Source organism: Passer montanus, unplaced genomic scaffold (assembly GCF_014805655.1).
Source record: "Passer montanus isolate IOZ18808 unplaced genomic scaffold, ASM1480565v1 scaffold39, whole genome shotgun sequence".
Lineage (NCBI taxonomy): Eukaryota > Metazoa > Chordata > Aves > Passeriformes > Passeridae > Passer > Passer montanus.
This window is the reverse complement of record NW_024368707.1, coordinates 5,136,152-5,158,870: the sequence shown is the minus strand read 5'-3', so window position 1 is coordinate 5,158,870 and position 22,719 is coordinate 5,136,152. Positions and strand designations below refer to the sequence as shown.

Below are 22,719 nucleotides of genomic sequence, written 5' to 3'. Positions count from 1 at the left end.
GGGGTGTAAATAATGACCTTAGAGTCTCTTCCATTGTACCAGACTGGAGCATAAGCCCTTCTATCCCAGCATTCATTCTCTCTCTGGTCACACTGCTGAATGAGAGCATTTGGTAATTGCAGATCTGCAACTCTGATCAGAAAGAGAAACTCTATCCTGTTCTTGGGCATTTAATATGAGAGGCAACAGGGTCTTGACAAGACATCTTGCTCAGAGCTTTGAAATCCTTTATTTTCATGTTATCTAAGCATTGACACAAACCACAAACAACTTTTTTGACAGTAAAACACAGCATATGGTTGACTGGGCTGCTGGAGCATTGGCTGTCTTATGTTTATACTCAGTCAAAACCAAAAATACTTCTTTAGACTATATTGAACAGGTTTCTTTTTTCAAGATGATAAAGTGGTTCCCAGAATAGGCACTGCATGGAAAATATCAAAATACCTTCAGCTCAGTTTCATCACACAAAATTTCCACTGCTTAATGTATCTTCTATCATGTATATCAGAAGTGTAAAAACTCTGGAAAACCCCAGACTACCCCAGACTCTTACTTTCAACTGACATTGATAGGGGCTTACCTAACCTAACAGTAACAATGAATATAAATACATTTTTGAGGTTCCTTGAAAAATCTGTCCGTTGGAGACAAGTAGATATTTTTTTGGGCAATCATTCTTTTAGTAGGTGAAACTGAAGACACAGGAAGCCAACGGCAATGACTGCAATGCTGCTTTGATATTCACACATTATGAGCCCCTGCTGTATGTTCTTCAATTCTGATAAAAGGCTGTACAGGGGAAATAATTTGGAAACCCATGAAAGCTGGGTAGTCTCTTGCTATTTCACCCATTAGTCCTCTAAGTCAAGAACTGTAAATGTCCAGTGCTACCTGCAGTCCTTGTACTCTCACATATGGCACCAGGCTGCCAAATTATATGGCAACTTGAGGGAGGGTCTTTTCTCATTAGCTCTTTCAGAGACTCAGATTTTCACTGGATCTTTTTTCCTGGGTACTTGTTCCAGTCTCATCTCAGTAGCATGCTCTTAGCTATTCCTTCTTGTCTGCTAGATAAATCTGTTCGTTCTGACACATAGCTCTCTAACATAATTCTTCTGCCACTGTCAGCAGGCAGAGGACAAATGGAAAACAAAAATCACTGAGTTAATAATCAATTCTTATGCACAATGCAATGTCAGAAGAGAAATGGCTGTGGTCTCACCTCTGAGAGAGTACACAAATTTGTACTCCAAATTGGTGCAATCAGTATCAAAATGTGTTAACCATGCTTTAATGGGTATTCTTTCCCCTTCTCTGTACTTTCATCCCACCAATAAATTATTCCTTCTTCTGGGACAATTCTTTTACAAACTGTTACCCTGTTGTACTCCAAATTGGTGCAATCAGTATCAAAATGTGTTAACCATGCTTTAACGGGTATTCTCTTCCCTTCCAGCCTCTGTACTTTCATCCCACCAATAAATGATTCCTTCTTCTGGGGCAATTCTTTTACAAACTGTTACCCTGCAAGGAGCATGGCCAAAATAGCAGTGTTCCTCCTTAATCTGTTTGGAAGGCTGCTAGAGTGGAATGCTTCTTCCAGAGATGTTTAGTCTTCAAGGCCATACCTTTGTGCAGGCCTATCTGAAGTCATCTCTCAAGGTGACTAAATTTTAACCTCCCTCTGCCCTTGGCATTCCATAACTTGGGCCAGAGTATAAAATGTATTTTGGTTTGTGTCTCCCTTATTTCTACAGGCCAAATCAATGTCTTTCAAACTTTCTTTTTAATATTAAAAAAGCTAAATAATAGATACTATTCAACTGCAAACTTGAGAAATCCTCTTGGAGGTTTTATTACAGTCTTTCCCTTGGAGTTTGTGTTAGATAGAGCTATCAACAGCCCTTTGCTAGGCCTTTGGAAAGTGGCCAGCAGAAGGAAAGGAAGGAAAGACTTTAGGAAGGAAAGACAAAGCTATTTAATTTTAAAGGAAAACATGCTTAGTATGTTTAACAAACACAAGAACAAGACACTGCTTTGGAGAACTGATGAGTGCTTTTGATAGATGTTGCAATCTCAGCTTTTATCTTGCAGCGTGTTTGTGTGAATTTGGGAAAATCATATTTTGGTCAACAAGTGCAACCTGTATATGTTCCAGATCATCACACCTGGCTGCATGGCCTCACAATGCACGTGTGCTGAACCAGGAAGCTGTGTGGGTGCAGGTCACCTGAACAACCTTGCCAGAAAAATGGCATGGTGAGGAACAGGCTACTGAGCAGAGATCCATGGATAATTCAGTGGTGATAGGTGAGTGAGTGAGTGAGTGAGTGAGTGAGTGAGTGAGTGAGTGAGAGTGTTACATGACACTTTCTGTTCCTCCTTGTTCTTGTCAGTGTTCCTACGATTTTGGATCCCTTTAGTACATTATAGAAACTACCAGTTCTTTTTTGACTCTTGCAACATCCCACTAAAAGACACAGCAGCTGCATCCCCATGGGCATATTAATCTTTTCAATTTGCAAGATCTCAGCAGTGTCACGTCCACTGCTGTCCTGCCCTTCCCCCACTGCCTGTGTGGGGTATCCCCTTGGTCTGCTGTGTGCCTGCCAGTCTAGTGTGTGTATCAGGCTGGAGGTCAGGACGGGTGGCAAACACAAATGTAGCACTGGGAGGTGACAGGCTATGGCCTAAGAGTCAAGCTGTGGCTTGTACGTGGCAGAGATCTAAAAGGCAGGAGTGGCTACTCTTGCCTTGGTTTGGGACAGACTACAAAGGAAAAGCAGCTCTGTATCTTGTCCCTTATTGCCCAAGCTGTTGTCCACAAAAGTCGAACTCTGCCTGGTGTGCAACAACCCAGTAATTACACACTCAAGGTAGACATTGATTATTTTGGAGTTGTGCAAGCCTGGGTGTTCTGTGGTATTCCACAGATCAAGCACACCAACTATCAAAACTTTTTACTATGTACACATTTTAGCAAACAAAGGCATTTGTGTTCATTCGCTACAAGTTACATAGTTCTTTTATAAATTAGTATTCTGTCTTCTATTGGTTAAATATATTCTCACTTTTCATGCTATATAGTCTGCATGCTCAGTGTTCTACCTGAGTCAGTGTGTTTCTGAAGTCAGTGGTACCTCAGTTGGTGGTCACCATCTCCCTCATCAGAATTAACTTTTACTCAGTTTGAGCTATTTTAACACAATGGCTGAGTTGGCTTTATTACTTTCTTCCTCATCTTGGGAGTTCTGCCAGATGTCCTTCTGGCCTGTAAATTCTGCCTCCTTTGTGTCCAGTATCAGTGCACATTCTTCTTTCCAACATTTGTTACTCCCTCGCAAGGTCTGAGATCACCGAAGCATGTCAAGCATGGACAGCACTTGGAGCTCGTTAGTTGCTCTCTGTTTCACAAACTAAATATCCCTTCTTGTTGTTTAGGCTTGAAAGTATGGAAGATCAAGCATCAGAGCACATCCTTTTGCAGCAATGCCAAGGGCCGGCCCTGCTGGGCCGCTGCCATGAAACCGTGACATTAGCGATCCCAGTGGTGGTGACTGTGCTGTGTCCGTGTAGCCACCCCCACAATGAACTGATCCTGTTTTCCCCACCGGCTGGGTAGGAAGAAAGCGGTTTAGGTGGCTGGCCACAACTTTCAGGGTGGAGCCCGGCGCTGGCAGAGCCGCGGGCGTCACTTGCTGCTCTTGCTGACTGCGGCGGGAGCCAGCCGCTCTCGCCTGACGAGGCCATTTGTCCTCCCCGCTGCCAGCTCCTTCCTTCCCCTTCGGGCTCGTTCAGGACTGCGCGTCCCTGGAACATGTCGCTTTCGCCCCGCCGCTCGGGGTGACGGCCAGGAGGAGGCGGGGCGGGCGGCGGGCCGCGCTCCCCCTCCCAGCAGGCCGCGGGCCGGGAAGGGGCGGGCGAGCTTCCCGGAACCAGCCGCGCTCGCAGGGCCGCCACCGGCCCGTTCTCCCCGCGGGCTGAGCGAGCCGGGAACTGCCCGCCATGTCCTCGGTGGCCGCCGCCAGCTGCGACGGCAAGGGCGCGGGGGAGGCGCGGGAGGAGAAGAAGCCGCTGAAGGCCTGCTGCGCCTGCCCCGAGACCAAGAAGGCGCGGGACGCCTGGTAGGGACCGGCCCCGGGCCTTTCCCCGTCCCCTGGGTGTGCGCCCTGCCCCTGGGTTCCCTCCCGTGCAGGGCTTCGTGCCCCTGCCAGCGTGCGCCCGGCGCTCTGGGGGCGATCCCCGTCCCGGATGGAGACTGCTGGAGCATCCGAGGGAGGAGGGAGAGTATGAATAAGGAGAGGAAACGGTCTTAAAAGGATACTTTAGAAATGAAGAGTTTAAAACCTAGTTGTTCGTGTTTTAAAACAGGTTTCAAAGATCAGCTTTTAAATCTTCACTGTTGTTGATTGAAGCAACACGTACCGGCAGGTCATAGCTTCTTTATTGTTCACCTGAGTATAACCTACATTCTCTTTTATATAAAGCAAAATACTCTGGGGTTTTTTGAGTCTCAGAGGATGACATTTCCCAGAAAAGTTCAAAATTCGACAGTGACCTGTATAGCTGCTTTGGTAATAATAGGCTTAGTCATGATCATAGGACCTATAAAATTGTATAAAGTGCATCCTCAAAATGGAGCTCCTTTGACAGTGAATCTTTAAGGTTTAAAAAATTTTAATCTGATGACCAAGTTGTCTCTCTTTTTTTTACTTTGTTGATGGTATAGATGGTAGGTGACATAATACTGAACACTGGTTTTGCTAGGTTTAGGGTGTCTAATTACATGGTAGAGTAGAGGTGAATCCAGGACCCCCTAAGAAAAGGATGATAAGATGGATGTTACTGGTCAGTTGGAGTTGCCCTGGGCAGCCAGGGGACGTGTCCATGTTTTTGTAGAAAAAACCTAAGAACAAAACTAAACAGCTCTGTCATTCAGTCAAAAAGCAAGTCTGAACTTCTTTTGTGGTGTACCTGATATACCAACAGTGAGAGGCTCTTACTTGGATAGATGAGTGACATCAAAAGTTACCATATATGGTGTATCATTTTTTCAGCAATTGCTGGACAGGTGCTGTGTTTTGTTTTGCTTTTTGCTTCAGGGTCCTTTAGTTGCAACTGAAGTTGGACTAAAATATCATTTACTGATTAACCTGTTCTATATTGTTCTCTTACTGGAGGAATTTTGTTGCTTCCCTACTGAATAATTTGAAACTGGCCAGCTCAGCATACTTGATGATGTGACAGCCTTGTGTTGTATAACAAATCCCCATCCGGACTTGCCCAGAATAGACGCTGGCCTGTGAACAGGAAGTTCTGTTACGCCTGTTGTCAGAGCTTTAAGTGCACAGCTCCACACTTGGGTAACTTTTTGGGATGGTTTTATACTGTCTGGAACAGCAGTGCCCTTGACAGGATAGGAAAAAAAAGTATCTCTGGATCCTAATAGGGATTTTTAATTGTCCCCAAGAGTTTGTCAGTTCTGTTTCTTTAACTAAAAGTAAGTGAACATTTCGTTGCTGAACCCTGGAAATCTTTTTGTTTTGCAGCATTATTGAGAAGGGAGAAGAAAATTGTGGGCACCTAATTGAAGCTCACAAAGAGTGTATGAGAGCTCTGGGCTTCAAGATATGAGTGAGATGAGCAGGACTGAGTGGGGTGAGTACAGCCTTCAGGACCTCTGCCTCTGAAGTGCCCTGGCACCTCAGCTGGTGCCACTGGAAGGCCCAGAGTTGTGTTCATGATGGTGTTGCCCTTATGAAAGAGAAGGCAGAGCAATCCTCATTGACATTACAGCCAACATTGCTGTCCTGTGAGGGTGGTGAAGCTCTTGGCAGCACACAGCCTCTGTGAGTCACCCTTCAGCAGTAGAGAATGGTGCTGCCTCTGTCATCTGCTGAGACATCCAAACCTCAGTTTAGATTTCTGGTGCTAGGGCACATGGGAGGTGGTTTTTGTGGGTTCGTGCTGGGGTTTTTTTGTTGATTGTTGAACTGTTGCTCAATATCCAGTGGAAATCCATGTTTTGTGAAGCTGTGTTTCCTTTCTCTTCTAGATGATGTCTTTGGTGTGACTGTGTTCTGGAAAGCTGCAAAATAAATTATTTCTGCAAGTTACTTCAAAGAACTAATAAAAACAGAGTCTATTTATGAAGAGTCTTTAATGATACAGTATGCATCACATCTGTAGCTTTTCCACTGCTTGCTCTTGACCACTGCTATAGAAAATATATTTTTTCCTCTTAATAAAACCCTGAAAATGACCAGTGTTCCTGACTTCTGTTTCTTTTTAAGAAAAGAGATGACCATGCCGTCCTTACTGAAAACAGCGTGCTGCAGGAATGAGAGAATGAGAAAAGTGTGTTTAATCATTAACATAGGATCTCTTTCTTCCTACTGATTACTGTGGTGATGTGGTTGAACAGAGAGGACTTTGGTGGGTTTTCCCACTGATGCAAATTGTGAAATCATATTGCACTCTTGCAGCTTTCAGCAGTCGTGCTGAAGCTTGCAGTGCTGTTTGTGACAGTAGCTGTAACTATGTTTGTACAAAGGCGACCACAGTCTTATGAAATGAAGTTCCTTAGAGTCAAAACTGTATTTGATTTCTCCATGTTCACATTCTTCCAATGGCTTTTGAATACCGTTACCCGAGCTTCATTCTTTATAATGAAAAATTAGGTACTTTCCGTCTCAAAACTTGCTTGAGCCAGTAGTTATGCAACAGAAAGGGAGGAGGGGACTGCTGCTCCCTGTTACTGCAAGTGACTTATGTACAGGTTACTTGCTTGAAAGTAAAGGGTTTTTTTTTTCTGAGGTTTTTTTTTTTTGTGTTGGTCTTGTGCCATGCATGCATGGGCTTTTGTTTACTGGCTGCTTTTGCTTGTATGAGATGATGGTGAAGGGTTTTTTTTTCCTGAGGTTTTTTTTTTTTTGTGTTGGTCTTGTGCTATGCATGCATGGGCTTTTGTTTTCTGGCTGCTTTTGCTTGTATGAGATGGTAGAAAGGTAGTTGTTGCCTTTGATTCCTTCTTACAATCTAGAGAAACATTGGGTGCAATTTCTGGCTTGTTACAGGTGGGGCTTTTCTGGCTTCATAGTATGTAATTGCGCAATCCTAATGTTACTCTTCCAGTGGTGAGTTGACTTTCCTGAATATGGTATCGCTAATTACTTTTTCTCCTGATGAGTTTTCAGAAACTGAAGAGACAAAACCTGTGTTCTGTCTTGATATTTCTCCTGGCTTTGATCCTGCTGCAGGGGTGAGTGCAGTCGTGATTGTTTCTCTGCCTGTTGAGCCCTGTGTATCCTGAGCTAACAGTGGTTTTTGGCTGTGAACATTTAGTATGTGACACTTGGTGCTACCTCAGTTGAGACTCACAAGTTGCATGAGGAGAGTTTAGACTTTTCCTCTTGGAATGTTTTCTGAAGGTCCTGCCTTGAGGCAAGAGTTCTGTCCATGCTGCCTTTCAGCCTCAGAGTAGGGATGCAGGTTTGCCTCTGGCAGAAAGCATTCAAAGCTGCTTGTGACACTGTAGCTGTGTGAGGAGCAGGACCTGGTGCTCTTCTTGGTGTTTATTATTACCTTGAGGTAGGAACCTGTTGAACCATTGTGTGTCAGAGCATGAACTGAAGAGAATGCTGAGAGGTGGATGAGCACCAGCTTTATGGTAGCATGGTCTGGGTAAACTGTGAAAATGGTGCCACAGAATAGAGCAGGGCAGGAAGTGGCCAAATAAGAGCAGAGTGCTGCTTATGTCAGGTCAAGAAAAGGAAAAAACATATTCCTGCACAATTTTACACAAATTCTGTTCACTTAAGAATTGGGATGTTTAGACCTCCATGAGGGTAAAGGTGTGGCAAGTACTTCAGAAAGTTTTTGGAAATGAGTGGGATGCTGATGTACCTGTGTGCAACAAGTACTGAAAGGATACTGGACAACTCTACACTTAAAGCAACAATGGGAGAACCTTGTAGTCACTTCAAATTCCTTGCTGAGTGACTTCATTTCTTACTGTGGTATTCCTGTGGAGTGGATTCAGTGTTTCATTTAGGGAGTGGGAGTTCCTGTGTTAATACTTACTGACAGTGTTGGTGATAGACACTGCCCTGCACAGGGTGGTGTGTACCTTGAGGGTCTGAAACACAGCAGTAGAAGGAAACTTAACTAAACTATAGAGCAGCACAACTAGATACAGTACATGCCATCTCCGAACCTTTGTAATTCATTGTGAGCCTGTCTGGAGTAGGCTTGAAACCTTTCCCAGCAGTTGTAAATCAAATGTGTATATTTTGGAACTACACTGTTTATTCATGTGTAAGTAACAGTTCTACAGACTAATGCCAGCAGTGCACTAGGTAATAAATCAAAAAAGAGGTGTTTGATTATGCCCTCTCTGACTTCAAGCCACCAAGGTGTTAGTGTCTCAACTCAGGTGATTGAACTGGTTTTCAGCTTATGGGATCAGTAGTGAACCTGTTGACTTCCTAAAAGATGGGCAAAATAACCAGTCATGCAGCTGCTGTGAGATTTGGGACTGATAATCTCTGTGTTGTGTGGCTCTCAAGGACAGAGGATTTATTTGCCAAACATAGTGCAGGCTGTACCTGTGTTGCATCATCACATGCAGCTAAATATTAAGTGCTACTGGTTGAGTCCATTTTAAGTGGGGAAATCAGTGAAATACCTGTTTCCACACTGCCTGTTTCAGTGCTGAAAAGCTCAACATGTCTGTTTTTCACAAACACATTTTGTAGTAATGGTTATGTGTTTACTTCCATGGAAGGATGTTAATGTTGCTCAGGTGTTTTCTATGAACTTGCCATCTTCTTCCAAATTGTTTTCAACTTGGTATGTCCCTTTCTCATTGAATCAGTATTGGCTTTTGAACACTTGTCTTGGATGAACCAGTGTCCCTGGATGAAGGGCATTCAATCCAAAGTAAGGCATGAAAATAAAATGTCTCTTTGGTAATAAGAGGGTGTTTTACTTTTGCTGGGTAGAAAACTGAAAGTGCTGTGAAGATGATCTGTATGGCCATGGTACTGTCAAGGGAGAAAGGAAGATTTAGTCTTCCTTTCAATCACTTTATAAATCTTCCTTTTAGAAATTTGAGTCTGAAAACACTAAGCTAATCTCTGGTGTGTGCTCCAAGATCTACCTTTTAAAGTGCTATATCATTCTCTCTGCAATGTCACATTGGGACCCAGCAGAAAACTTGTGTCATTTCTAAGGAGATCTTTGTGCTGTTATTGCTGTGGGTTAAAAGCTTCCTGTCTGCCTTTCAGGGAGAAATCATAACAGGTCATCCTCACCCACAGCGCTGGCTTCAGCATCACTGCAACACCACTATTTGTGTTCTAGAAGATGTCAGAACATAAACTCATTGTCCTAATGAGTCATTAACACTGTGTTCTAGTTTATTTTTTACTCAGGAATTTACCTAACTGAAGAATGAAATTATTAACTTCCTTTTTTTTCCCACTTTCTTTGATGCCCTGCAAAAGTGTTTTGGTAGTATGAAAAGATAGGAGAAATTGCCATGGTGCTTCTCAGGATGCTTCCTCTAATGCAGTTCTACATTTCTTCTCATAGCAGTTCAGTTTTGACTCACGGATCTTATGTAAGTATCTTTTTCTTAAGTGTTCACAATCTTGATATCGCAACTCCCCATTTTATCTGATGTCAGCGTATCTTGGAGAGAGGGCTCCTTACAGATTTTTTGCAGAGGCCTAAAGGTAGGACAACAAGGACAACAAGTTGTTGTTGGGGTCATATAGCGAGTATATGGCAATGGTATGAAAAACAGAAGCTGGATCCCAAGATTTTTATTGTGGTGCTTTACCTATAAGATTATCTGTCTTGCTTTGGAGAGAAGGTCAAGAGGAAGTTCTTAATTTCCTCATAACTCTTGCAGATGAGTGTTGTTCTGCTTCAGTAGCTAGGATTTATTTCTTCACTTAGTTAAGGGGTCTCTGAAGACAAGGTTCCCTGTTTCACTTTACCCTTAACAGAAAGCACCTTTCTGAATGGACTGTGCTCACCCTGTGCAAGGCTTAATTGTCTTCTTTCCTTCCCACATGTCAGCCTGCCAAGATGGCTCTTAGGAGCCATGCAGCTCTGTATTGCACGTGGCCTCATCATTGCAGAAATAAGATTGTGCTGGCCAAAACCACAGTGAATTCTTGAAGGTTGCCATAAAGCATTGCTGCAGCCTTGCCTGGGAGACAGTGTTATTCCAGAGGACTATTAGTTCGGAGAGGTGATCAGTGTGTCTTTAACTGGATGGTGCCAATGGGAATGGCATGTTAGGCAGGGCAGCTGCAAGCTCAGCCTGAAACACGACCACCCTTGAAACCCTATCTCTACCCCACTGACCCATGCAGGCTGACTTCATACTGTGATGGGAGACCACGTGGGTTGCGTCAATGCCTGAAATGTAACTGCATCCTGGCAGTGGGGCAGATCCTGCCTGTGTGACTGATAATGTGTTACTTGAAGCAGGGGAGGAATTGCATTTATGCATGTTTTATGTAGCTGACCATGGAGGACTGACCTCAAAGGCTCCCTCTTGTGCCTATGTCCTGGGTTACCTGAGTGACAAGTGTTGGCTGGGACAGATTCTAAATAACTATTAGAAAAATGAGAGTGTGAGATGATGTTTCTCAAGTGTGATTCCCAGCAGAGCCTGTAATCCCTCAACTAGGATTTCCCCACAAAACGTGCTTCCAAGTGTTACACACTCACAAAGCTTTTGGCGGGCGGGATAGTGTCATCTTCATGATAGATGAAACTGGGTACCAGACTCCTGTTTGCTCTAGTTTTATCCCATGCCTTCACAGTTCTCAGACTGTGCAAAGCTTTGCCTTGTGCCACTTGATCTAAAACACCCCAGAGAGGAAGCTCCCTGGAGTAAGGAGAGGCTGTAATGGACCTGGAAAGTATTAACTGAGAGCCAACCTCTCTTCTTTTGCCAAGTCCCTGCCACAGTTACCAACCACAGTGGGGAAAGGGGGTGACCTTTTTCCTTTTTTGTGCTGCGTGAAAGTCACTCTCTCGCAGGAGTGCAGAGCAGTGGAGAGCCTGATGTGTGACTGGAGCTCGCCACGATAAGCTGGTTGTTTTCCCTTCTCCTTTCCCCTCCTCGCGCTGCACTGGGCTTATCTGGCCGCCTGAGTTATGTTAAGTAGCGGGTGCATGCTTGCTCTCTGTTCTCCTCGCTGCTTTTGCTCCTTGGATTTCAATTCCAAACATGGTTATCCATTTGGGGTCTCTCTCCGTTCCACTGCCAAGAGATACACATTCCACACTCAACACCAGCTCCCTCTGCTGCTCTCTCACGGTCGCTATTCCATTTGCTGCAGCGCAGGCGAGACAGGCAGTGCAAGGAGATCTCTGTCCTGTCTGTGAGTTTTCCAGCTAATGGCCTCGACTCTTTTTCTGACCGAGCTCTTTTGGCCCCACATTTGCCAGCTTCTTTTCTCACTGTTGTGGCTAAGGAGGGGGCCAGCTGACGCTTTGTGAGCCACAAAGAGGAGAAGCGAATGCTTTTGGAATTTTTCGGGTGCAAAAAGACTCGGCAGCACTTTTTAGCATGTTACTTTGAAACATTGCTGTGGGACCAGACGGTGTACAAGAGGAAGAGGAGGAGGAACAGCTACCCAGCAGCTCTGGTTTCCAAACTCTGCAGCACCCTTTGTGTATGACAATTCATTTTGAGCGCAGGACGGCTGGGGAGGGTTGGGAGTTGGACAGGATGAGCACAAACAGCCGCTCTTGGGACCAGGCTGTTCTCCAGCCTCCAGTGTGTGATGCTTGGAAGGAGATTATGGAGGAAGCAGCCTACCAGCTGGCCAGCTGCATTGTCCTCCTGGGTTACATGGGGGGAAGTGGCATCTTTGGGTCCCTCTATATCTTTGGCCTCCTGGCCCCAGGCTACTTCTGCTATGCTCTGTGGGGCTGGCTGAGCGCTTGTGGGCTGGACATCTTCATCTGGAACATGCTGCTGGTCCTCGCCTGCTTGCTTCAGCTGGCTCACCTGGCTTACCGGCTCCGCAGAAACACCATCCCAGAAGAGTTTGACCTCCTCTACAAGACCATGTACCTGCCCTTGCAGGTGCCCCTGGAAGTCTACAAAGAAATTGTGAAGTGCTGTGAAGAGCAGGTCCAGTCGCTAGTCAGAGACCAGAATTATGCTGTGGAGGGCAAGACGCCCATTGACCGCCTCTCGCTGCTGCTCTCTGGCAGGTAAAGGCTCCCCCATTCCTGAACAAAATCTGACTGCAAACCACTGTGGCTTATTGTTGTGTTATCACCCTCTGTAGAAACTGGGGTGAGGATTGTTTCCTCCCTCTGAAAAGGATCTGAGTTATGCATCAGTTTGTTGGGGAAGGGGGAAATTTGCTTTTTGGGGTGTTAGTTTTGATTTTCTAACTTAAGAGTATTTCAGGGAATGGTTTGCAGATTCAAGCTATGGGCAATGAAGTGGCTAGTTCAGCCTTAGCTGTGGTACTTTTGATGAATCCTTACCCCTTTGTCTGTCATTTTGAAGTGATCTTATTTCTGATGGGAGCAGACTGGCTATGAGAATGTGTTTCTCAAGGCAGGAGAGCAGTGTGTCTGGACCTGTGGTCTCTGGGTGTACCAGGCACACTTCTGTGATGTGAAGAGCTGTGTGCAGAGGCCTCAGTTCACCTGCTCTCCCTGGCCAGCAGTGTTCAGGGGGACGTTCCTGTTCCTGACAACCCAACCCTCAGGGCTTTGACATTTTTCACTATGAGCACCATTTTTTCAAAAGAGAGAGTATTTTCCTGTGGTGGATCCTGCCTAATCAGGTGTCTTTCTTTCCCTGTGCTGTCAAGCATTTGTGATATTCCTTCTTCTGGACCACCAAGGAAAACCTCAGGGACCTGTAGAGAGTCACACTGGAGATTTGATTGAATGAACTGTGCTGATCAAGTACTGGCATTTGTTCACCTGAGATCCTGTGGCATGCCTTTAGCAGCATATCCACTTAATGATTTGCAAAATCCAGATGTATACAAATAGCAATAGTGTTGGCTTCCAGTCCGCTGCCAGGAAGTTGGCACTAATGTTACATAAGAATGGGAAAGGAAGACGATCTCTAAATAGGAGCAGTGCTGGGCTGCAGGAGGTGTGTCTCACAAGGAATTTCCTTTGGGAATACAAAGCATCACCTGGGCTTCCTGTTTTACTGCAGTGGCCAATCCTCTCTGGTGAGGGAGTTTGCAAAGAAGAATGGCTGACCTTCCTTTTTTTGGTGTCGGTCCCTTTTCTAAGATGTGTTAAGAGCACTCTGGGTCCACCAGGATGTTGAATGGCAAAGCACTGGAGGGAAATTTGTTATGTGTGTTTCCAGTAGCGTTTCACCTTACCAAACATCTCTGGTGAGCAGCTGGCTCTGAAGTTTACTGTATCAGTAAATAATATTGATGGGGAAGAGTCTGTGCTATCTTGACCTGCACTGGATAATGTTATGCTACTCTGTGGGCATGAAAGTGCTACAACAGACAGTAAGATGGTGACCGTGGGTAATTGTTGGGCTCTCTTTTGCAGTGGGAAACATGCATCTTGGCTGGTAAAGGATGCTCCATGGAGATGGGAATGGATTTACGTTTCCTAGTACCCACTCTATTGCCTTGTGAGGTCCTTGCTGACCCAGCAGAGCATTGCTGTTATGGTGCTCTTTCCTAAAATGAGCAAGTGGGGTCTTGGAAATACAGAGTATTCCTGGATCAGGAAATGTGCCTTGCAATCCCTGACCCTTCCAGGCAGCACTGCCAGCTGATTAGAAACCAAATGTGAACAGTCTTTTAACTCCTGAAGGCAGGAATTGCCTTTGTGCATCATACAACAGAGGTACATGGTGACAGGAAAGCAAGAGGCCCCAAGCCTGGTGATGCAGAGCTATGAATAGAACTCCAGAGTGCCCTGGCATTGTCCTTGCCTCAGGCCTGTGCAGATCCTTCTCTGTTCCACAGCAGAACTCAGTGCACGTTTGACCTTGATCCTGGCAGGGAATTGTGGCAAAAGTAGATGAAAGGGATACTTAAAAGGCCAAGAGAAAGTGAGTGGTAATGCACAGCAAACTATGAGCCATCGGGGTGATCTGTGAGGAACCATGGCAGCGGGATTTTGGAGGATCCTGAGTGTAGTGACTTCCTAGTACCAAGACTGGGAATGCCCTCATGCAATCCTGGAGACAGGAGGAAGGTACAAGTACAAAGAGCCACAGGCTGGCTTAGAAGTACCTAGAAAGCAGCAGTCCTGTGGGCTGAGAAGTCCTGGGTTAGGATCAAGCATTGCACCTGCGAGGGCTGTCTGTGTAGCAAGAAACAGGACACAGATGGAGTACGGGGAAGTGGCAGCAAATCCCACAGAGAAAGGAGGGATAGCCTCATCACTAAAGCACCTGCAGCTGTCCCAGGAGGGTACGAGACATATGTGAGACAATTATTTCTTTCCTCCCTGGTGGGATACACTGTTTGAGCTATCAGATTTGTGTGACATCTGTTTTGTGGCCTAAGCCTGTCTGCCTCACCTGTCCTCTGCAGGATCCGAGTGTGCCAGGATGGACAATTTCTTCACTACGTCTTTCCATACCAGTTCCTGGACTCTCCAGAATGGGAGTCGCTGCGACCTTCTGAGGAAGGAACTTTCCAGGTAACCACAGCTCAGCTCCACTCCTTGGTGCTTTGCTGCATGTCTGAGAAGGAGGTGGAGAGTCCTCATTGTGCCATTGAAAGCACCAGGAATACTTTTCAGGAAAACTTTCCTCCCCTTCCTGGTGGTTTAGCCAGCACAGGATTGTCTGATCAGCTATTTAACCTTTTTTCTTTCCTTGTTCTGAAGACCTCAGGGCATGATTATACTATCTGCTGATAGCAAGGAGGGTGGAACTCCTTCCTGTTTATCAGGGAATCGAGGTGTCAGACTGCCAGCTCTCTTCCCTTAGGGTGTTCTCTAGTACCTGTACTGAGGCATTTGCCCTGCATGCTGCTAGCAGGATGCATTGTCCTAGCATCAGGATGGCAGCCGTGGCAATGTGCAGCAGTGATGTAAATCCATAAACATCCCGTTCCTCACAGAAGTTTCTGATGGTCATGTGTTTTGGGTGGAGAAGCAGAAAGGATGATTCACACCCAAATATGGTTCTTTCTGAGCAGAAAGATCTCCTGCTGAGAGGCCAGGCCAATTCTCATTTGCAGTAACTGAAAGGATTTTGGCCTTGCTGTCAACACCGCAGAGTGTTTCTTTGGCTTTCCTTCTGGAGAAGATGACTTAAGCCTACATCCTTCTGTCTTTAGTGCACATCCCAGGATGGCCTGATACCTGTCAGGATGTCAATCCTCATTATGTCAATTAGGGCATATGAAGAGGGATTTTGCTAATCCCTTGGGATCATGGGAGGGTCATGAGGAAATTATGCTTTCTCATGAAGGTAGCTCCAAGCAGACTTGGTTAAACAAGGGCAGCTCTCCAAATCTGCTTTCCTAGAGTCTGAATTTGGGTCATATGTGAAAGGGTCATGGTAATTGCTCCTGAAAACAGTGCCATCACCAGTGATTATGGTTGCAGGAGATACTGGCTATGTGACTGGCACAGGGCTACAGATGGTGAGCAGAAATAGGGATGTTGGACCAAGATAATGAAGTAGAAGAGGTAAAAACAGCATGGCTATGCTAGGGCTGGAGGTATTTCATGTTTTGCACAGGTCTTCAGTCTGGCAGCAGACTGCTGCTAGCTCCTGGGCTGTATTTGCCCAAGAATCAAGCAGGGAGAGTGATGGGCTATGGGCAGTGAAATGGCTGACTGCAATGGCTGACTGCAGGCATGTAACCTGCAAAGACATCCACAGCATTTTCTGAGCTGATTTCCATGGAAATAAATGTTCCCAGATCTCCTGAGGGTCTTCATCTGTGGTGTGAGACAACTTTGGAGCAGGCTGGGGCCAGGCTGTGCCAGCCCTGCCAGCACCATGCTCTGGCACCTCTCCTGCTCTGCAAGACAGGGCTGGTCAGTGAGGTCAGCTATGCCTGGCATCAGGATGGAGAGGTAGATTCCTAGGTAGGGAAGGCCATATGCTGGAAATGCCTAAATCCCACATGTGCTTGCGGAGGAGCATGAAGAAGTAGCAGCTGTGTGAGCCCAGCAGTCATCAGGTGTCACTTGACCAGTCCTGTACCTGGAAGGACCTTACTCTTGGTGGACATGCTGAACCGTGGTGATGTGCTGCTTTTGGCAGCTGTTTGACCCACTAGTCCCTCTCACCCTGAGTAGTTAATAAAACTCTGTAACTTATCTCAACCTTGTCTTAACAACACAATAATTTGGTTCAAAAAGTGCATGTTGGACCCTGGGTCTTTGCTGGAGGAAGGCATGGAAGGTTTTCCTTGCCCCATGGCTCTCTGGAGCCATGAATTGAACTATTTCAATTCTGAGCCCACTGAAAAATGGCAGAAGCATGACTTAGTCTACAAGAATAGCTGCCTTCCTTGAGCTTTCTGCTTTGGCTGTGTGCTTCCCACAGGACTGTTGGGTCCCAGTGCCTGAAGGAGTTTGGTTTCAGGGCTGGCACTTTCCCCCAGAAGGCTGAATTACAGGCTCTTGCTGATGCCGGAGCACTTGTGTCAGGGGGGATTCAGGAATGAAATCTGTCTTGCTGTCCTGGTTTGGTGGCAGGTTTGCTTATTGCATCTCAATCCCTCACAAGGAGGGATCACTTTTGATCACTTTGCCAGAGGTTGGTTAAGAAAATGAGATTCCAGTTATTTCAATTTCTGTGTGACCCTTCTTTTTGCTTGCCTGGCCTGGGAAAGTTCTCAGGTTTTATCTCCTATATTTCTTTCATCAGACAGCTGTTTGCAGGGCAATGGCATTAAATATCAAACCCAAGGACACACACATGCAGCCAAGCCATGTTCAGCTTCCCAGTGGCCCTCTGCCATGGCGGCTGACCAAGGAGACCCCTGGGCACAGAGTGAAAGGGAGCCCCCGGGATATTTTGGTTCCGGCACTTGTTCGCATGCCAGTGTCTCCATTACACTCGGATGTTCTTCTTTGGCCCAGGGCAGTTTGACCCTTCCTGCATTTCTTTTCTTTATTATTATTATTTATTATAATATACACTTACATACTATATAATGTTTTTGACTGAAATTGTTCTTGTCCTACACTTAGGGGGAAAAGGTCTCTCTTTACACTGGCAAAACCAGAAGGAAAATGAAACATTCTCTTAAATCAATCCAAAAAATCCTCATGAGTTTTCTTCATATACACAAACGCAATAAAACCTTTTCATTTGCTCTCTCACTGAGCTGTGCTGCAATGTTCTTCAAGGCCATTCAGCCCTACAGAGTCTAGCAGAACTGCTGAGACAGGATGACAGGACGACCAGGCAAGCCTTTCAGGTGGTCCTTCCAGGACCTTCCTACTCAGGGCCTTCTTGGAGCAGGGCGTGTGGGGCTGTGCAATCCAGTAGCAGAATGGGTCAGCAGCCTCCCCCAGGGCTCCTTGCTGACAACTCAGACTGACTGGGCTTGCAAAAATAGCCCCCTCTGTATTATTTCTGAGGGATAGGGGTGTCTGTGCTGCCCTGTTCATTTCAGCTACATCCCTCAGATGTCAACAGGGAGCATCATCTGAAAGCAAGAGGGTGAATTGTAGCCATCCTTGTGGCTGGGTTAAATGAGGACATGCTACTAATTGCATAGGAAAATGGGGTCTTTGCCTCCTTAGGGAGAGGAAACAGGGAGCATCATCTGAAAGCAAGAGGGTGAATCGTAGCCATCCTTGCGGCTGGGTTAAATGAGGACATGCTACTATTGCATAGGAAAATGGAGTCTCCTTAGGTAGAGGAAAGGAACAGGTAAGGATTTATCCAGTCATTCAACTGGACAATCTGTCTCTCCAGCCCCTCCATAGAGGAAAGGAACAGGTAAGGATTTATCCAGTCATTCAACCAGAACAATCTGTCTCTCCAGCCCCTCCAACTCCAAGGAGAGTAGCACTCAAAGGGGCTGAGGGCCTGGAGTGAAGCACATGGCTGCAAGGTGGGTGATCCCACCCAGGCAGCAGGACTTAATGCACTCACTCCCTGCCCCACAGGTCACGCTGACAGCCGAGACCGACTGCAGCTACATCACCTGGCCGAGGAAGAAGCTGTACCTCCTCCTGAGGAAGGACCGCTACATCGCCCGGCTCTTCTCCTCCCACCTGGGCTATGACATCTCGGAGAAGCTCTACTCCCTCAACGAGAAGCTCTTCGCCAAGTTTGGCCTTCGCTTCGACATCCGCTTGCCCAGCCTCTACCATGTCCTCGGGCCGGCCTCCTCCGAGGGGGAGTCGGAGGACTGTGAGGAGTTGCTGCCAGGCTCTGGCCAGGCCAGCGTCTCTGAGCCGCCGCCGCAGCCGCCACCGCCGCCACCGCCGGCTCCACGGCCCCGGGCATCCCGGCCCGACAGTGATCTGCTGGGTGAGGACTCCACCAGTCTTGTCTTGGAAGATTTTGCTGAGTTGCCGGGGTCTTTTATGGACTATGTGAGCGAAGGGGAGTATATGAAGTGAGGGCACTCCTGGCACGGGCACACCTCACCCTGTGTGGGACCCTCGCGTAAGTACCCACTTGCAGAGCAAGTCTTTCCCGTGGTGCATCTGCCTGGACAGAGCACTGGACCCCATTTGCCATGGGTTTACGCCTCTGCAGTGTTTTTTGGCCCTCTTCCCCAAGGAATCCCAGAAGATGGGCTCAAGCTATATGGTTTTCCTAAGGAAAGGCAGCAGGGTAGAGGCTTGACTCCAGGCACCAGCTGTACTGTGGGGTAGAAGGGCCAGTAACCTGGACATAGAAAGCTCTTCCCTGCCCAGTTCACACCCCATCCCTGAAGAGAGGCAGAAACACAGAAATGGTGTCCAGGCTAGCAGGTGGTAGAGAGTGGTCACCGAGACCATGAGGTAGAGCAATGCCAGAAGATGCTCCAGAATTGAGCTGAGCTGAGTGAGAGTTCTGCGGAGGAGAAAGCCCATATTCCAGGAGATGCCAAGAGGACTAGAAACAGCTCCAGGGTTTATAGCAGACTGGTAGCAAGGAGTTGCTATAAACCCTGCAAGTGCTCAGTCTGGGCAGGAGAACAAAGCTCAGAATCCTTCCTCTCCCTGCCCACCACAGCTCATCCCAGCATTTGATCTGTTCTCCTTGTTTCTGCAGAGATTCACCTCTGCCAGATCAGTAAGATATTGAAAAGTCTGCCCTGGGTGGTATAGATCTTTCCTCCAGTCACCCTAGGTGGACTGACAGGCTAAGCATTGTTTTAAGATGCCCCAAAGTCTGCTTTCCAGTGAGTGGGAATGAGATGCTCTCTTTCAAAATGCCAGCTCTTTACTCCACAAGGGAAAAACATTCTTGTGCCTGGTGGCTGTTGGGGCAGAGGAACAATGCAGGCAAACAGAAATAGATGAGAGAGTGGCTTGTGCTTGAAATTCAAATCCAAGTGGCCAAGAGAGAAATTCCACCCTGAGCTACTTTTAGCTAGCCGCTGCATGCCAGCTGCTACACACCAGCTGCAGACCCCAAAATGTGCATTCCTGCTGCCACACACAGTAATCCAGCTGCCAGGCACCAAGCTTGGGACTGGGATTTCTGTCCTAGAAGTGATCCCTGCATTGTCTTGGTTGGGTCTGCACAGCAGGAAGGAAGTTGCGGGGCTGGGCTGCAGCTGGGGTGGCTGCCTTCCATCAGGCAGCCTCGAACACAGCCACATTGCACCCTGCTCTTCTCTGTGCCTGCTTGGGTCTACTTCTACATGTGCTGTGGACCCAGTGGCAGAGAGCATTGACTCCTGGCATGAGCCCTGACAAGTCTGCAGTATTCTTCATATTATCTGGGTATGAAGAAAGTGACCAGGGAAAGAACAAGTGTATTTGTTTGTGGCTGAATCAGATAAAAGAGTTAGCAAGAGTTTTGATGGGGGTTTTGTTGTTGGGGTTGTTTGGTTTTGTATAGTTGGTTGTTGTTTTCTTTTTTAAGGAGGCAGAGAGAGAGAAAAAAAGTCCACACTTGTTCTAGGAATGTGAAGCCCCTGGTTTTGCTGGTAGGCTGCTGGAAATATGAATTTGCAGCTTTTTCAGTCCTTACTTGGAGAGGCAGGAACACTGAATCACTTATGAGACATCCATGCTCCTAGCTCCTGGAGTGTCTGTGAAAACATGCAATCACAAGTGAATGCAAGTAGTGTTGTGAGCACAGCAAAGTCACTTTGCCTGTGCTTTGATTCTATTTTGTCTTCTCAGAAGGAGGATATCCATTCTCAGATCACTGGTAGAATTCTTCTGGTTGATCAAGCTCAATAAAACCAGAATTTCAAATGCAATAAAAAAGGAAGGAGGCAAGTAACATTGTAGCTTTTTTGAAAATTTTCCACCCATTTTTGGCAGTGGGGCAATACTGTGAACACACACATAAGAGGTGTGTGTGTTGGGCAAAACTTTGCTACACAGCAAAAAGCTATTCTTGCTTTCACGCAGTCCTGTTGTGAGCTGGAAGCTCTTGTCTTTCTAGATCTTGTGACAGAGACAGTATCCAGGAGTGCTGCCACTGGCAGCAGAGACTGCAATAAAAGCCAGATGTTTAGAGGCTTGTATTTGAGGTGGGAGAGGAAGATGATCTTCCACGTCCATCAGTCTGGAGACAACAGACAGTGTGGTATTTTAATTTTTAAGGTAATTAGACAAGGAATCAAAAACTGTTTAGTGTGCTCATAGTGGTGGAATGAGAGCTTCCTTGTTACCCAGCTTGGCACTTGTGTGTCCTAACCACATCATAACCCAGCACATCCCACATCACAACAGCAGTTGTCACATCTGGACAATATTCCAGAGCGACTTGAGTGCCTCACCACAAAAACTAGTGATACAGAGGGGCTGCAGGTTTTCCCTCTGTCCAAACACTTGTCACAGCTCAGCAAATAATCCAAGCAGGTGTGCCATGGCTCAGGTGAAGCACTTTCCTAACTTTTCCCTACATCTGTAATAAACAGGGAAATTTCCTGCAGTGTCATTCTTCAAAGTAAGTCCCTGAGGTCAGAGATCCCCTGGGGCTTTCCCCTGGTCTGTGGTGTCATCTCCTTCCCCAGTAACTCCCCACGTGGGTAATCACCTTGCAGCTCTCTAAATTCCCTGTGCTGAAGTGCTTCTGTGGGTGATGTTCCTTTTCCTTTTCTGTCACTACAACAGCCACCTTGCAACGCTGCGGTTCAGGGGGACAATTCCTGAATGCCCAAAGTGCTACAAAGGCCATACACAATAAAATATTGATGGAAGACTTATTTGCCTACTGCTCATGTAATCTAGTTCCTTGAAAGTGTTTCTAGTCTGCTTATGAGTAAGATGGACTGTGATATCCCACTGATGAGCACATTCATTCTCTAAGGAGGATGCTGCCTCTTTGAAGGAGGCAGGTTCAAAGGTTCTGTTCACTACTTGCTTTAACTGTATAGTATAGCTCAGTGCTCCAGAGGAAACTAAGCTTTATCCCTTGCCCGGAAATGTAAACAACCAAGAACAACCTGCTTTTTCTCCTGTTCATATTGCATTTGTTCTAGTTTCTTGCTATCAAGTGCTTGCAGGATGTGTAGCTGATGCTACCTGTTTTTTCACAGTTACATCTTGAGGCTGCCTTTTTATTTGGTGGGTGAGATAGGAGGATGGATGCTTGATCATCTGTAACTCAGTATCTAAGTTAGTAGTTAACGTTTTGTACCTGCTTTGAGAGCAAAAGCAAAGGAGCTGTGGGTTTTGTTTAACCAGCATCACAGAAGGCACTTTGGAAGGGTTTGTTTTTGCTATCTCAGAATGGGTGCATAACCCTGTTTCCCAATTTATCAGTTGTTGAGGAATTACATAGTTTTTCACACTCATTTAGGAGGGGAGAGGAGAAGAACAGGTAATGGTGGGCTCCATGAGGTTTGTGTCTTGGAAAAGTTTGAAAGCATGATAGTAATGGTGTGCTCTCTTTCTCTCTCTCTCTCTCTCCTTCCCCCCCCTCTTCCCTTGCTCCCTTTTCCTCCCTTCTCTACTCATTCCTTCTGCAGCCTCTGAAAACCATCTCCAGAGTTCTCACCCTTTCTGCAAAGGACGAGCCCCTCTGGCTCCCACTCAGACCCCCGAACTCTAGGGAACAACAGGCTGTTTTCGTCCCAAAGCCCCTCCAAGGGAGCAGATGCTCACACAGGTTTTTGACCAGAGACACTCTTTAGCATGCAGAGACGTCTGCCAGCAGATATCTACACTCAGGAGCACATGAAGCACATGCTTAAGACTGCAGTGTGACACTCCAGCACCTCCCACCCCATGGCTGTTCACCAGAGCTGCCTTCCTCAGCGTGCTTCCATGGTCTGTTTTCTAGTCCTGCCTCTCTGAGGTTGTCAGCAGCTCTGTCACCAAAGTGCACCAATATCCTGCAAGCTATACCAGCCTGCTTGCAGAATCTGTGTTCCCTTTGATTCAATGATTCCCATTAAAGTCAGAGATTAAACCACTGGTGTTTGAGGATTTGAAGAGGGAGAAAACAGCTGGAGGGAGGGAGGATTTGAAGAGAGAGATCACTTGAGGTGATCTCAAGGCACAGAGTGGATAGGGCAAAGGGAAATGGGCCACCTGACAGCTTTGGTAAAGGGCTTGCGATGGAGAGTTCGATGCTGT

The 22,719-nt window shown here is 46.5% G+C and overlaps 2 protein-coding genes across 3 annotated transcripts; both read left to right on the top strand.

Annotated features, from left to right (window-relative positions):
* Positions 1 to 3,896: 3,896 nt before the first annotated feature.
* On the top strand, positions 3,897 to 6,265 carry LOC120506506 (cytochrome c oxidase copper chaperone). The gene is made up of 3 exons (XM_039718167.1): positions 3,897 to 4,127; positions 5,553 to 5,661; positions 6,059 to 6,265. The coding sequence occupies exons 1-2, from the start codon at positions 4,009 to 4,011 to the stop codon at positions 5,635 to 5,637; spliced, it is 204 nt and encodes a 67-aa protein (XP_039574101.1). The 5' UTR covers positions 3,897 to 4,008; the 3' UTR covers positions 5,638 to 5,661; positions 6,059 to 6,265.
* Positions 6,266 to 11,559: 5,294 nt separating this feature from the next.
* Positions 11,560 to 22,548, top strand: POPDC2 (popeye domain containing 2). 2 transcript variants are annotated; one of them, XM_039717988.1, is made up of 4 exons: positions 11,560 to 12,249; positions 14,577 to 14,685; positions 18,130 to 18,496; positions 22,110 to 22,548. In XM_039717988.1, the coding sequence occupies exons 1-4, from the start codon at positions 11,705 to 11,707 to the stop codon at positions 22,190 to 22,192; spliced, it is 1,104 nt and encodes a 367-aa protein (XP_039573922.1). In that variant the 5' UTR covers positions 11,560 to 11,704; the 3' UTR covers positions 22,193 to 22,548. The 2 variants fall into 2 exon arrangements, with proteins under 2 accessions (XP_039573922.1, XP_039573921.1); XM_039717987.1 differs by having other exon boundaries at positions 18,130 to 18,634.
* The last annotated feature ends 171 nt before the right edge of the window (positions 22,549 to 22,719 follow it).

Bases quoted from the DNA above. Each gene is read 5' to 3' on its own strand.
- LOC120506506 (XM_039718167.1), top strand. From the start codon at position 4,009: ATGTCCTCGGTGGCCGCCGCCAGCTGCGACGGCAAGGGCGCGGGGGAG. The intron at 4,128-5,552 runs GTAGGGACCGGC...TTTGTTTTGCAG, and splicing joins AAGAAGGCGCGGGACGCCTG to CATTATTGAGAAGGGAGAAG.
- POPDC2 (XM_039717987.1), top strand. From the start codon at position 11,705: ATGACAATTCATTTTGAGCGCAGGACGGCTGGGGAGGGTTGGGAGTTG. The intron at 12,250-14,576 runs GTAAAGGCTCCC...TGTCCTCTGCAG, and splicing joins TCGCTGCTGCTCTCTGGCAG to GATCCGAGTGTGCCAGGATG. The intron at 14,686-18,129 runs GTAACCACAGCT...CCTGCCCCACAG, and splicing joins CTGAGGAAGGAACTTTCCAG to GTCACGCTGACAGCCGAGAC.